This window comes from Emys orbicularis, chromosome 12, assembly GCF_028017835.1.
Source record: "Emys orbicularis isolate rEmyOrb1 chromosome 12, rEmyOrb1.hap1, whole genome shotgun sequence".
Lineage (NCBI taxonomy): Eukaryota > Metazoa > Chordata > Testudines > Emydidae > Emys > Emys orbicularis.
Genome location: NC_088694.1, coordinates 28,347,895 through 28,363,897, shown reverse-complemented (window position 1 = coordinate 28,363,897; position 16,003 = coordinate 28,347,895). Strand labels below are relative to the sequence as shown.

General features: G+C 41.3%; 1 protein-coding gene across 1 annotated transcript in view; it reads left to right on the top strand.

Annotated features, from left to right (window-relative positions):
* CHMP4B (charged multivesicular body protein 4B) overlaps positions 1-11,577 on the top strand; it is a 33,756-nt gene extending 22,179 nt beyond the window's left edge. The window contains exons 2-5 of the mRNA XM_065414423.1: positions 4,653-4,830; positions 6,982-7,096; positions 7,509-7,635; positions 10,644-11,577. Of these exons, the coding sequence (XP_065270495.1) occupies positions 4,653-4,830; positions 6,982-7,096; positions 7,509-7,635; positions 10,644-10,711 (488 nt within the window). The 3' untranslated portion in view covers positions 10,712-11,577. The remainder of the gene's footprint in view (positions 1-4,652; positions 4,831-6,981; positions 7,097-7,508; positions 7,636-10,643) is intronic.
* Positions 11,578-16,003: the final 4,426 nt, after the last annotated feature.

Below are 16,003 nucleotides of genomic sequence, written 5' to 3'. Positions count from 1 at the left end.
ACAGGAGAAAATGTATGTGAAATGACACAGATTAGCCTGTCAGAGTCTCATAATCTCTCCAATTTAATAAGATTCCAGTTGTAAATGGTATGAATTCTAAATTGGATTAAAGCATAGTTGTGGAAATGTATCTGCTATTAAATAACCTCTAAATAAACTACAGGAAGGTGCATTCCTCTCAATTAGAGACATTTCAGTGTCTTGTTTGACCTTTTTGGTACACTTTTTTTAATGCCAGTGCAATGATATTTAACCAGTTGTATAATGTCTCTTTTCACTTCAAAAAAGTGCTTTGCATCTAGATGTTAATTGACTGGGTAAATATTACCCTGAATTGTCCAAGTGTTGAAAAGTGTGGTCCATGTGTATATGAGTAAGACAGCACATATTTGCTCTTACATTCCTATTTGTGTTCCTTCCCACCTCAACATCACTTAAACATAGAAGTCTTTTCTACCATTTTCTCATAGCGTAATCCTGCAGCAGGCAAAATGGAAGGGACTGTGGAAAACTTGAGTAGTGAGATTTAAAATCAAGGTCATGACCACTACTGGGTATAAGGACATTCCTGCTGTTAGAAAAAATGTCAGGGGATAACATGGGAAAGTAGGGCTAATGCTGGGGCATGGACTGTCCCGGATCAGGACGCTACAGATTGACTGGAGAACCAGGGTTGGAGAGAACTTAAGTGTCAACTAAAGCTTACCTGAGACATAACACAGAGCTTTTCATGAGCAGGAGTCTGACTTACTAAAACAGAGGTTTACCACCAGACAAACAAAAAAAACAAGGGAAATTACAAAACAAAAAATTCTCAAACGATTTAAGATTAGTAAGTGCAATTAGAGTGAAATACACTGAACAGACATTCCTGGGGTGGGAAGGGTGGGCGAGAGAAGAACATAGAAATAAATGGAATGGAAATAGAAAGATACGGTTAGAAAATTCTGGTTAGTACCTGATACCTAGTTCATCCGCATACACCATTTAAAAACACATTCTCAATGTTTAGTGCCCATATAGCCCGAGTTCTGCCCTTGTAACAAAGTACACCCAGTAAGTGCAAAGTCTAAAAGAACCTTATGTATTTATCCCATAGCTTTCACTAAGAACTGTACATAAACTCTAATACCGTACTTTTGTTTATACAACAGCTGTTAAGAACTCTGGCCTTGCAGTCTACATATTCCACAAAATTAACAGTTCTGAATATCCTACGTTTGTTTCTCACATTTCCCTCTAGCGCCATCACCACTGAATACAAGCACATCCAAATAGCAGGCTTTTCCTTCTGAGCAAGATAATTTGATCATTCCAACAAATACTAGATGATTTTATTATATGAAAGCCCAGTCAAACTCCCATTCATGTCAAAGGAAAGACTATTGCTATTGTCAATGGAATTTGGATTGGTCCTAAAATAGGGACACCAGTCAAGGGGGGAAGCAGGTCACAGAAATATTTGTTTTAGCAGTATGTGCATGAATTGTGCAAAGCTGGACTCAAAATGGGCGATGTGACCTTTGTTTGATTTTCATACTGGCTGATTAGATTGTTTCAATGGATGTGATCAATGGTACTTTTGATTTGTGCTTGGCAGCTTTAATTGTAACTGTACCTAGTTTTCTGTTTTGTAATGTGTTGCAGAGTAATGATAAAATAATCCGAGGGTTACAAAACGAAAGGACTGTAGTGTGCAGCCACGCAGAAGCCTTGTCTTGATGGGCTAAAAAGGAGTGTGTTTTCAACTAAACACAATTGGATAACTCCTTTTACCCATCAAGACAGGACCCAACGGTCACCTGTGTTGCAGCCACTCATTTATCATGTCACTTGAAACTGTCATTATTCTAGAAAAGGTGACAAGGGAGTCTGTCCCTCTTCAGGAAGGCTATAATTTTGGGGTAGGGGAATCTCCCCCACAATTCAGTTCCAGCACTACAGCCAGGAAAGGCAAATTCTGAAATAGCATTTTTAGGGGATGGGTTTTAGAACTGGATTTTGGAAATTCTCTGTTTTTTCTTCACTTCTAATGAACATGTGTAACCGACAAGTTCTCTGTCACAAACTGGCCCTCGACAGGATATTGTGTGTGTGTATGTCTGAGACTTCTCAATTATACATTTTCTACACCTTTCCCCAATAAACCTCTTTTGATCAGACTTTCACTGAGGCTAGAGACTTGAACAAAAAGGACATTCATGGAGTGAAATGCAACACAGGTCTGAGTTCAAATGTTAAGCTGTATCTTGGAGCAAAGAACTGCCATCATCAGGTTAGGGTCTGAGTAGATGTCCAAGTTGATTCTATTTCTTAAGCAGATAAATGTTCTTATTAAGTTACCAAGTCTATTGTATATTGGAGAACTGGATTATTGATCTCTTTGACAGAAGTAGCTGGAAATAACATTTAGGGTAATTAATTGTTTCATCCAAACAATGACTCTGTCAGAGAGGTTGTGTTGTATCTGTCAGCCAAAGCACAGGTTGGTTGGTTGGAAATAGCTAGAAAAGGACCATGATGGAGGGAGATGTAATACTTGGTCATGGAGGGGCAAGGGGCACTTGTTTCTAATGTAGATTTTTTTTGTAATGTATATCTAAGGGGATAGGTATAGTAGTAATATGCCTATGTGGTTGTGCCCAATATTTTACTATGTTTGTTCCTTTCTTCTTTGTGTGATGATACCCAACCAATCTGTCCTTTGGTAGGTCCTTTTCACACTACAACCTGTAATCAAATTTGTAACTACTTACAGGCACTTTATATCCACACTACAGTTGGTCATAAGTTGGTTTTTTGTTTTTGTTTAGTTATTATTATTATTATTGGAATGATTTTCAACAAAAACTGCCCTTTGCAAAATTTGCTGTGGGGAAAACTTCTGTTTTTTTGTTTGTTTGTTTTTTGTGGTTTTTTTTGGGAGGGGGAAGGGAATTAGTTTTGGGCAGGGAATAAAAATGAGTTGCCTGCTTGGAAGGTCTCTCTTGACAAAAGCTTCACAGGCGGCTGCCAGCGCTGAACGCCTGACTCTCTGCCCCCCGATGCTCAGCTCAGCTCCGCGGGTGCCCAGGCACTCTGCCTGGCCTGCTGCTGGGCTGCAAGGCTCTTGTCAACGTCACTTTCTCAGAAAAATTAAAAATTCCATGTTGGTTCACCTGAAACAGAGCTTTCCTAAAATCCCTTTCTGGGAAAATGTTGCATTTTTGCCATTTTGTCTCAGTTTGGGATTCTATTTTTTTATTTTTTAGAACACGTAATTTTTAACAGGGAGGGATTTCCATTTTCCAGCCAGCTCTAATGCACATACATCCTGAATGATTGATACAGAGCAGCTAGTTGAGTTTCACTTTTGCTAGTGATCTAGTCGGGTGGTATTATCTTCCTGTAACTGGTTGTGCGCATGCACTGGGGGTGGAGGAGTGGAGTGCTTAGTGTGAACTGAAAACCCTGATCTGGTTTGTGTATCCAGTTTGACTGGTTGTCCTTCCTCCCAGCTCTCTGTACAGCAGTACATTTCAGAGTACTCAGACCCATGTGTTGGTGTCTATGGATTTCATGCAAAGGCATTGTGGGATAGCTCATCTGCCCATACTTTCGTAGAAAGCACTTAGCAATGTCTGTTCATGTTTGTGTAGATCTAGAAACAAACGCTTACAGCAGAAAAGCTGCTATGCAGACTCAAACTGAACAGGGTTACAGATACGGAGACAGCTCCTCTATTGGTTACAAAAATCATATTTAGAAGGTTCAATGTGGGCGGGTCCTTACACCAGGGGAGATTTGAAACGTGTTTATACAAGATGAGCTTTCCTTGACCTCTGCTCTTATTCAAACAGGAGCGAGACCAGGAAGTGAGGTACAGTAGAACCTCAGTTACGAACACCTCGGGAATGGAGGTTGTTCGTAACTCTGAAGAAAATGTTATGGTTGTTCTTTCAAAAGTTTACAACTGAACATTGACTTAATACAGCTTTGAAACTTTACTATGCAGAAGAAAGAAGCTGCTTTCCCTTTATTTTTTTAGTAGTTTGCGTTTAACACAGTATTCTACTGTATTTGCCTTTTTTGTGTTTGCTACTGCCTGATTGCGTGCTTCCAGTTCCAAATGAGGGATGTAGTTGAGTGGTCAGTTCGCAACTCTGGTGTTCATAACTCTGAGGTTCTACTGTATGTAATGCTTTCTCCCAGTCACTCCTGCCTAGCTGCAGTTGCTGCCTGAGCCTGCAGCATAGTTAAAACCATGTTTGGCAGTTACTGTACCATGGACTGCTGTGTGTTCCATGGGAAAAGATGGAGGAAGATCCTACTTTTAAATAGGCATGCTTATGTTTTGAGACATGGTGTTTGCTATAAAACACAGTACCCTGTAGCACCATCCATGCTGAGCATCTAGACTGCTAACGTTATTATTGCTGGTTTATAGTCTGTATTTTGACATGAAGTGGACATCAGAGGCTTGGCTACCATTACATTTGTTTAGACAGGAACACAGAACAGTAACCAATTTTAATTAAACTAGAAAGAAGAGCAGATGAGCGATAGAATGAATTAAACATTGTTCTGTTTTGTGAATGGAATTTTGTACACATTTGAATGGCTATTTTGGACACAAATCACATACATCCTGTTTTTGTTTTTGTTTCGTCTAGCTGCTCTTCAAGCCCTAAAACGCAAGAAGAGGTACGAGAAGCAGCTGGCGCAGATAGATGGCACGTTATCAACAATTGAATTCCAGAGGGAAGCCCTTGAAAATGCCAACACTAATACTGAAGTGCTCAAGAATATGGGCCTGGCTGCTAAAGCTATGAAAGCTGCTCATGACAACATGTAAGAAATTTCATATTGTATCCTTGAATGAATGTCCACTCTATCAAAATCAAACCAGAAATTATAGAAAGAGAATAAAGAACCAGGTCCCACGCAGTCTGCTAAAATGCTCTGCATCATCGTGGCATGAAATAACTGATTTTTGCAGAGGTTACAGACAAAGCAGTAAAGTATTTTTAAAAAGTTTAAAATATAATACTAGATGCGTTCGCTTATTGATCAAGCTACAAAAGATGGGATTTTTCAACCCAGAAACATTTTTTGGGGTACGAGGCCATTAATAGCACGCACACAATTTTTGTCTAGCTAAAGTATAGTGTCAATAATAGTCTGAAGTGATTTCAGAGATGTACTGGTCACAGATCCATCTAATACCTGTACACTTTTTAAAAGTCTTGTTTAAAGGGGGTGCATAGTCTGTTCCTTTTTCTACTACTCAATATAATTTGCAAACAAAAATGCCTTTGAGATGGCGTTATGGTTGAGAGTACATATCAGTAACTAAGGGTAAACTACATTACAGAGATGTTGTAATTAACACAAAGCCAATATTTGCAAAGCCAGGAAACTCTGAACTAAGGTTAAATTTAAAAGGAATCCAAACCTGTTCAGATATAGGAATGCATAGTTAAGGCACCTAAATAGTCTTTACTAAGCCATATAGTGACTCCATGTTATTAGGTGTGTAAAATATTCTCCAGAGAAACTTATGAAGAATTGTACTCTTTCAAAATGGCTGGCATCCCCCATTTTTTGCAATGACAATGAGGTGCTGACCTCAGTTAACATGCCCTTTTTCCAAATGCCACCACATTCCATTGCCCCCAATGGGAGTGAAGGTAAACTGACCTCAGGAAAGATGATAGCCTCCTATGCTGTCAGGAGGTGGAGAAGAACACTGAGGAGTAGGTGAATAGATGCAGTGGCCATTTTTGTTAAGGGAAGTCTGTTGCTTCAGTCCCATTGAGAACAATGGGGAAAAGTGACTATTTGGAAAGAGGGTAGTTCTTCGTGGAATTCTCTGAAGTGTATTGAGTTTCTGCCCCTGAATAAACTTGAATATGGAGAATAATAGGTGTGTGAGTGTGAATGACAATGCTAAAAAAAAGAAAACCTTTTAAATGTAATCCATGCACAAGATTTCAGTTAATTAAGTATATGGAAAGTTGTAAAAGTCTGCATTATTCCATTAAGGTCGTTGGGGACAAAAGTATGACAAAACAGGTGCCAGGTTTCTTAAAGGACCCATTTTTAATTTAATTAAAACTAATGAATTTGCTTGTAAATTTTCAGGAGTCATTCTATGCTCTGAGAGTAAGGAGTAGAATTTTTTGGGGAGGACATCTTGTATTTTTCATACATAAAAGGTTAAATCCCAGCTTCAAGTGCAAAACTCAATTCACCCTTAACTCTGGACTTGATGCTGATGATAATAATTTTGTGTCCTGTGAAGGCACTTTTTTTGTCCAGCCTTGACTAAAGCAAATAGATCTGAGTTACACTAAGAATTAGAGTTCAAAGCAAACTGATAATTGGATCTTGAGGGCTTAAAGGATTGATAATAGGGTAACAGAGCCTTTCACCCCTGACAAGTTGAAGCTGACCTAGATCTGTAGTAGTAACCAAAAGTAGTTGCCAGCCAATGGGCATCTTGGCTACCTGATTTTGTGGGATCAGTCCATCTTGCCATGTGTTTATATCTCTTCTGAGGGTAAATGGAAGCTTTTGTCCTCCAGGGCTCAGTCCATCTTTCAGCACTCAATTTCTGCCAAAAAGAAAAATTTAAGAACAGCAAACAGGTGATTTCTAGAATCATGAGGGAGGTAATCTGCTGGGAATGAGGGAGAAAGGGAATGAGCACCTCCTCCTGCCCAATCCACACAGCAGAAATGGCATGTGCTTTAGAAGAAGCTTCATACCTTCCTGCAATGGGTAAAAATGCAAAGATGTTGGCAGGGAGTAGGGAATGGAGATTGCTCAGGGTGGAGCAGTTGAGGGAAGGAGAGGTGCAGTGGCTGGAGATGTGCGGTCATGCACAGCTGAAATGCCATCACAGTGTGGAATTAGCATTGCCACAGAATTAGCAAATGTAGTCAGTGGGCAGTGCAAACCAGGTTAATGACCTAACATATTGTACTCTTCTCTTTACAGGGATATCGATAAAGTAGACGAATTGATGCAGGATATTGCAGAACAGCAGGAGCTGGCAGATGAAATTTCAACAGCTATTTCAAAGCCTGTAGGATTTGGGGAAGACTTTGATGAGGTAAAACAGCTCAAGAGTTGCACTGTTTTAAATTAAAACCCATCTCTTGGTGATCTGAGTTCTGCATGCATTCAGACAACAGTGCAAGTTCTAGGATGTAAAATTTCTCCTAGCAAATGGTCTCTTCCACCTCAGAAAATTGTGCGCATGGCAGCTACAAAACTTGGATGGGACTTCAAACCCCCAACGTTTTGGAGACTTTTGGATCAGAGAATTCTGTGCCCATCAGAAAGTGAAACCATAAATTCAGATCGGGGTTGAGATTCAGACCCTGCCCTCACAGTTTGAGGGTCATGTGCTGGGGTCATTTAGGCCATCCCCAGTGATAATGTACCTAGCTGAGTCTGTCTGTGTTTGTGCTACTTAGTGGCAAGTGTGATCTGAATCATTCTTTTTCCCTTTACAATACTAGGATGAACTGATGGCAGAATTGGAGGAACTAGAACAGGAAGAATTAGACAAAAACCTGCTGGAGATCAGTGGTCCCGAGACAGTACCACTACCAAATGTGCCCTCAATAGCAATACCGTCAAAGCCAGGTAATTGTCTGCCTTTGCCAAAGCCAGCTTGGTTCATTAACATGTGCGTGCATCAAATCAGCAGCTGTTAATAAGGATTTGAATTTTCTGGCTACAAGCAGCTTGTAGAGTTAATATGGAATTGCTTCATGAATCACATGATGTATTATTCTCAAGGGATCCTTCATCTCCTTTCATTAGATCTATGAAAATGAATAGCTGTAACAGGAGCAGTTAGCATGTATTCCTGCACTTCCAGTTTATCCTATAATACCTTAAAAAACAAGGTTCAAGGTAGAATGGAGATGTAGGAGAAAGAAATGAAATGCAAGCTGGGAGTCTTGTACTAATGGCAGCTGATTTAATGGGAAGCAATCCTGACAAGACCAAACACAGAGGTAAAAGCAAGGGAGACTTGAGTGAGAAATAGCCCTTGGAATTTAGTCTTACAAGTTGGTCTCAATGCTCTGATTGAACCATGCTTGCAGGTCTTTGAGTCTGCCTCTCACCCCTGTCCTGGGATGCTGTAGGGATCAGTCCTTGGCCCTCACTGATAAAGTTGGCAGATGATACTAAAATTGGGAGAGTGGTAAATATTGAGGAGGACAGGTCACTAATACAGAGTGATCTGGATCACTTGGCGAACTGGGCGCAATCAAACAATATGTGTTTTAATACACTAAATATAAATGTATACATCCCAAAACAAAGAGTGCAGGCCATACTTACAGAATGGGGGACTCTATCCTGGGAAGCAGTGACTCTGAAGAAGACTGGGGAGTCATGTTGGATTATCAGCTGAACATGAGCTCCCAATGGGACACTCCGGCCAAAAGAGGCAATGTGATCTAGGAATGCATAAAGACGGGAATCTCTCTACTTCTATTTGAGGTTATTTGACCTGTATATTTGGCACTGGTGCGACTGCTGCTGGAACATTGTCTAGTTCTGCTTCCCACAATTCAGGAAAGATGTTGTTAAATTGGAGAGGGCTCAGAGAAGAGCCACAAGAATGATTAAAGGATTAGAAAACATGCCATATGGTGATAGACTTAAAGAACTCAACCTATTTAGTTTAACAGAGAGAAGGTTAAGGGTAACTTGATTACAGTCTACACCTACATAGGGAACAAATATTTAATAATGGGATCTTCAGTCGGAGAGAAAGTTATGATTCGATCCAATGGATGGAAGTTGAAGTTAGGACAAATTCAGGCTGGAAATAAGGCATAAATTTTTAACAGTGAGGATAATTAACCATTGGAACAATTTGCCAAGGGTCGTGGTGGATTTTCCATCACTGATAATTTTTAAATCAAAATTGGATTTTTTTCTAAAAGAACTGCTCCAGGAATTATTTCAGTGAAGCTGTCTGGCCTGTGTTATTCTGGAGGTCAGACTAGATGATCACAATGGTCCTTTCTGGCTTTAGGATCTGTGAATCCTCTTCCCGCCTGGTGGTGGTTCATAGATTGAAAGAGGAAAACAAGTTTTTCTGCTTTTTCAGCTCAGTTGGCTTCTCAACTTTGAATGAACTAGCCCAAATGAAGAAAATATTTTCTTTGCACCTCCTAGCTAACCTGAAACCAAAAGTAATTAAGGTAAAAACTTTTCTGCACAACAGAAACTAAAAGCACTGACATCTGATAAATTTAAATACCAGCATTTGCTCCATTATCAAAACTGAAAATAATACAGATAGTTAATGCAATGTAAGACATTGTGCCATATTTATAAAGCTTCAGTTGAGCTTAAAAATGAATGATGTTTCCCCCAATTCTGTATATAATAAAAAAAGCATCACCCTTAATTCATTAAAATGTGAATGCTGACTGATGCAGCATATTTTTTATTTAAATGATTTTAAGTAGATTATAATAAGTGTAAGGCTCAGCATACTTTGTCATAATTTCACATTTAATTTTTACAGGCTTATTTTTAAAAGAAAATATGTATTTAAATACAAAACTCAATTTGATATTTTTAAAAATCAGTTTTTATTTATCCTGATTTCTACTCTTCCAACGCTGTTTAATCTGGGGGGCCCTGCCAAAGAAGAGAGACCTTGAAACAGACTTACCATCCCTTGGCTCCTCCCCTTTCAAGGGTTGGACTTCAGGAATTTCCCTTTTGTGCCAGCTTTGTATTACAAATTGCGCATGTGCGCGCACACACACACACACACACACACACACACACACATGCATCATACTGTAAGCTACTGTCTGGATTCATTATAGGGAGAGACTGGATATCTTTTAAATTAAAAATAATTATCTTGCTGCATTAGGAATTTCTTTGGGGAAAGTGTAGTATTTGGAAATTTTTACGGTGAGACTTGTAGTACTTAGCGTTCTGCATCTTCAAAGCACTGTACAGTTTTTAACTAACTTTCCCAATATTCCTGTAAGGTAGCTATTGCCTTCATTTTCAGAGAGGTAAACTGAGGGACAGAGGTGAAACAGCACAGGAAATCTGTCCTAGGCTAGGACTTGGCATTTCCTGGCTCCCAACTCCATCTGTTCTTCCAGCTAGTGCTGCACTCAAATCAGTCTAAGACCAATAGCCCCAAATCCATAGTGGTTGGTTTAAGTATGCTGAACAACAAGAAACCAAAAGGTATTGGCATCCATTGCCAACTGGCTACTGCTTAGCTAAATAAACTTTACATGGCTCCAAAGGAGCTCCTAAAATAAACAGGTCTACATCTTCCCATGTTTTGAGATTTGGTGACTGTGACAAATATTGGCAATGCTTGTGTACCACTCTGATTAAAATGCATATTTGCATTCTTCTCACAAACCATTTTCTTTTCTCTTTTTGAAATATGGCCTCGGGAAGTTTAACCCTGGCTGGCTTTTAAAATGGCACATAAGTCTTGTAACTGAAAACCACATGTGGCATATTTGCTCTTCTGTGGGACCTAGTGCCTTGTGCAGTGCAGAGCCACCTGTCCAGGTGAAGCAGGACATTATGGGGTTACATCAAGGTATCCGCTCCTAACTCTTCACACTCTCTTTATGCTACAGCCAAGAAGAAAGAAGAGGAGGATGACGATGACATGAAAGAGTTGGAAGCTTGGGCTGGAAACATTTAACTACAGCAGCAACCATTTGGAAAAACAAAACAGACTTTGGCCACCTGTTATAGGTGCACGTGTAGTGTGTTGGGGACAAAACATTAAGCAAAATGTCTTTCTCTCTTTAATCTTAACCCAAAGCAGTGGGCACTGCATTGCTGTACTCTGCATAGCATGGTCTGCGCAAAGGAAACAAAGAGGGTTGGGGAAAGTTGCCTGCAGTTGATGATGTTGAATTTCTGTAAAATAAAATGTATTTGCAAAATCCAACATTCAGCTTCTGGACTATGCTAATGCCACTGCTGGATCTTCATCTTCTAGAGTTTGGGGCGTATTGAAGCTAAATGACCTGAAATGCAGCCTGTAATTTTAAGTCAGTTGAAAGTGTGTCTAGAAGTCTTGTAAGGCATTTAAAAAGGAAAAGTCATAAGCCACCATCGGCTTCTCATGTTTAGGTATAAGAATGCGTTAGGTTTTTAGTTCTTTGCACTCTGTATTTATTTCCTTTGACTGTGTGATCACCTTCTATCACTGCACTGACCTAGTCGCCGTTCGCATTTTTAATTAGTGAAACTGATTTGAAATTGATAAACACTACCTTGGAAGTAAGGGAGATTTACACTTAAAATCCAGCTGTACATTTTTTCTATGTAGCAGTGCAGTGTTCATTGCTATTTGTGATAACTGATAACCCATTCAGATACATGCACACATCTATTTTAATTAAGAAACTATGGTTTGCACTGTATTAAATATCTTGTTTAATTTTCATTCTCGGCTAGTGTCGTCAATTATCTATTTTTCTTAGATTTAAAGAAATGTAATTTACATTAAATTTGGTTTCTGCTCCTGCGTGATAGAGGAATAAACAGACTCTTTGGCATCAGTTTATCTTTGAATCCATAATTGTAGCTATGGCCAGTATTGTGACAGATGCAGAGTCAGGTCATTTATCATACAAACTCCAATGTTAGCTGAGCAAAATGGTTGGGAGTGTTCCTGTAACTAGTTACTCTTGACTGTTTTAGTGTAATGATTTGCTGGAACAACAGATTGAGACCCCAGTCAGAGGGCCCTAAGCCCTGCTGTGTTTGAGGTAGAAGCAACTGATTTAAAGGCTGAACACATAGCTTTGGCTTGATATTTCTCTGCCTACCCTACTGTAAATTATCATAAGAATTATCTTTGACATTCATGATTTGTTGCATATTCTGTGCTAGTAAGAGGATCTTGTATTTTACAGCGCTAATATTTCCATTAGGATTTATGCTTTGACCACTAAATGCAGTGAAACTTCCTGCTGGAGATTTGCAAGCCTACCTCAAGGTAAGTCGTTACCTTAACATCAGTATTGTTGCCTCAGTTACTGACACCCAAGTCCAGAAACCCGAAATGGAAAGAAGGCAAAGAGGCACAGATGGCAGAACTGCTAGCTGCTCCCAAGCTTGTGGAGGGTAGAGCTAAGTCAGTAATGTGTTCCTATCTGTACCATCACCCTGTTTCTTCAGACAAGAAGAGAATGCAACTCCTGCAATAAAAAATGACTGCAAGAATTGGAACTGAACACCATAACTCCTGTGTGTTGTTTTTTCTGTTGGCCAGGCAGCTGGAACAATTCAGTGGTCTCTCTTGCAGCCCTGCACTTTTACCTTCACCTTAAGAAGTCTCCTCTGAAGACTTATTTTGGTCAATACTGTGTGTCTATCTAGCACGTGTGAGGTTTTTTTAAGGAGCCTTACTTCTGCTCTGTATTCCTGACTCTTCTTCCCCCCTTCCCCTGCCTACATCAGTGAACAGCCAGGAATTATAAACAAGGCTCTTAAAGAATAAAACAAGGAAATAGACATCACTCACTCCTGCTTTTATTAAAAAGTCTAGACTCATTCTATGGGTAAGTCTTGTTTTCTGAAATCAGCCAAATGATGTTGAAAGAAGGTAAACTGTTCCTAAACTAATCTTTCTGCGGCTGTAAATAGAATGCTTATGATTAAGGCTCCGTGTTTGTCATGGATTCCGTGACTTCTGTAGCAGCCCAGTGTGCTTGGCCCTGGGGCCGCCTGAGCAGCTCGGGCAGCCTCCGGGCCAGGCACAATGGCTGCTGCTGGGGTGGTCTCGGGCCCGCCAGCAGCAGGAGTTTGGGTGTGTGGGAGCTCAGGGCTGGGGATTGGGGTGTGGGGCGGTGCTTACCTGGAGGGGGAGCTCCCCTCCCTCAGCTGCTAGCTCCATGTGCTGCTTCTGCCAGCATGCACTGCCCCCACAGCTCCCATTGGCCATGGTTCCCAGCCAATGGGAGCTGCAGAACCGAGGCTTGGCATGGAGCAGAGTCACTGTGTGGAGCTCAGGAGCCAGGTAGGGAACCTGCCCCAGCCCCGTCAACCCTACCCCTACCCGCAGCGCCCCCCCCCCCCTCACTCCCTTCTCCTGCAACGCCTGCCCCCTGGACTGTCCCCTGAGCACCACTCCCTCCCCCTCCCCCCCCCCAAGTTTTAGTCAGGGGTATATAGTAAAAGTCATGGACCGATCATGGGCTGTGAATTTTTGTTTACTGCCTGTGACCTGTCTGTGACTTACTAAAAATTCCTGTGACTAAAACGTAGCTTTAATTATGATTGCCTTTTTTCCTGACTAAGCTAATTCCCCAATGCTAGTTCCAAAATACGCCATTTTGTAACCTGAAATGAGTGTCATGTTGTCTTAAAAGCATTAGCAGTTTTAGCAGGGTTGTGCCAGGTTTGTCTTGCTTATCCACTACTATATATTGCAGTAGCCAAACAGGAGAATGCTAAATCCCTCAATTCACCTCTTAAAGGTACGATTAAGCCTTTATTTTTCCAGCATAAACAGCTGTACTAGCAAAAGCTTAGTTGCTTTATTGTATGTATGTATGTGCAATACCAGCAAAGAACCTCCCAACATTCACAGTAGGGGAAAAATGCAGTCCAGCCTGGTGTATGTCTTTAATGCTTTCCTTCCTAGTGCTTTGCACCTGAAGATGTTTCAGCCCTTTTCAAAGGTGGTAAGTATTATCCCCACTGTACAGATGGGGAAACTGGGACGCAGAAGTTGTGGCTTGACCTTAAGGTCATTTAGCAAATTAATCAGGGAAAACTAGAACGACAGAGAGCGATATGTCTCTGAAGCCCTTTTGTAGCGAAGTGCTGCCTGGTGTTCAGGAGAGCCTGTCATCCTATGATGAGTTTCCTAGACAGTTCTTCAGGCACATGAAGTGTCTATTGTCTGGCTTCAGAGCAGGAGAATAATGCAGAGTAGTACTAAAGGCTGGCCTAATCCACTGAAATCTCCCTGGTTGGAATGGCGTCACGTGCACTGTTGCCGCCTTCCCTGAATTGGCCTGTGTAGAGACTTCCTGCTTGGGTTTTGTCTGCAGAGAGCACCACCCCTGCATGTGCCAGTTGCAGAAGAGGAGGAATGGTCAAACCTCTCAGCCATAACACATGCCCAGACTCGTGCAGTTGGACTTGCAGAGAGGCTGTCACACTTCAGCGTCCCCATTGCACTTCCTGCAGGTGAAATCCCATGAGTCATCTATCCGTTTTAAGGAAGGACAATTAGAGGGTGTAAATGGGTTTCCAGTATCTCGTTAAACTGCCGCAAAAGGGCTGCCTTAGGGTATGTGCTTCTCCCTTTACCAAAATAGCTTCTTCATTCATGGCTAAAGGCTGTGTGAGTAGGCAGTTGGTACCTGGTTCTGAGTAATGACCTTTGGCCCAGCAGAGATTTGCTGGTTCCAGCCTGTGGTATATCCTTGGATCTCTCTGCCTCTCTAACTTCCAGAGCACAGACTGTAACAATTCCTCCTTCAAGCTCTTTACTCAGAGTGGTATTTGCCCATCCGGGTTTGGGTGGTTCAGTTAATACCTTTGCACCCAAAATGAACCCAGGGCAGAGGGATGATATTGTAGGGTAAAGCAATGTGGAGAATTGAAAAGGTAACTCCTACTCCCTGGAGATGTGCCAGGGTATTGCTCTGGTCTGCAGCTTTTGTAAAGCAGAGCAAGGCGCATATTTGGATTTTTCTCAATCTCGCCTGTGCTGCTTGGTAGAGGAAATTCTTACATCTGTTGGAGTGGCCATCCACATGCCTGTCCCTTGAGTATTTGTGGTAATAGTGAGTCATCTCCAAAAGTACCAGCGAGGGTAGCTACGCCTAGAAAATGGCAGACTAATTATTTCATGTGAATTTAAATAAACTAATTCTAAGAGGACGTGCATCTGAGAGTTCTCCTATCTCAGAGCGTGAACAGCAAGAGCATTGGGCTGCCAAGAAGCCTTGCTTTTTCTGAACGCCCTTGAGGGGGACCAGTAAGAGTGGAGACTGACAAATAAGGCTTATGTGGTTGGAGGAGTGGTGTAGGAAAAGTGTGCTGATGGAGATTATTTTATTAATCTCTGATTTTAGGCTATGAGGATGTTAAATCCCAGCTCTAGGCAATAGAAGCTGGCATGAAACAGTGGAGAGAGAGGAAGCAGTAGCTGTTTTCATCTAACTCCTTGGCACTGATTCTGATAATGAAACATATTCTCATTTGGGGTATCTCTGTTTTTGGTGCTGGGGCTGGCTGCAGGTAAACGCCACCCTCAGGTTCAAGGAGAGCAGTTTGTGCTGCTTGCAGCAGGAAATAAAGGGAACTGGGGAGATAAAAGCCCACCTTGGTGAGCCGACACCTGAGGGATTGCAGGTATGAAGGCAGGCCTTGAATCAAAGGATGCAGACTAATGGACCGTGCAGGAGGCCTGGGTTAGGAAAACATGTAATGCTAACCTGGTAAGGACTGAACTCATGGTAGCACCACTGAACTCAAGAATGACTTACGGGGGAGCTCCCACAGGTGATAAAGAGTTAACGATAGACTTTGTCCAGGACCATTTTAGGAACATTTAAAATCCAAGGTTCACCTCAGCTGGTGGCTAAGATTACTTTATATGCATAGAGTTGTTTGATCTTGAACTTTTTCCTCCTCTTTCCCCTCTGGGAGCTGAAGTAGTAAGCTCTGCAAACTGCTTTCATAGGCTTCTTACCTATATACCCCACTCCTGGAGCTGAATTTAGGATGCAACCGCACACTTCTGCATGGGCATAAAGGCTACAACCATTACAAACTCCCTGCATAGTGGAAATGTTAAGTGGGTTGTGGGGGGCTCACTAGGCACTACAACTGCAAATCACCCTCCTGTTTGTCATGACTAAGCGTCATTTACCCTTCCCTAACTGGTTTAATTTAAAATGACCTCACTTGGGTCAAAGCCCTTGATGCTGAGTACAGTGAGAACATTACTGGATGAATTAAT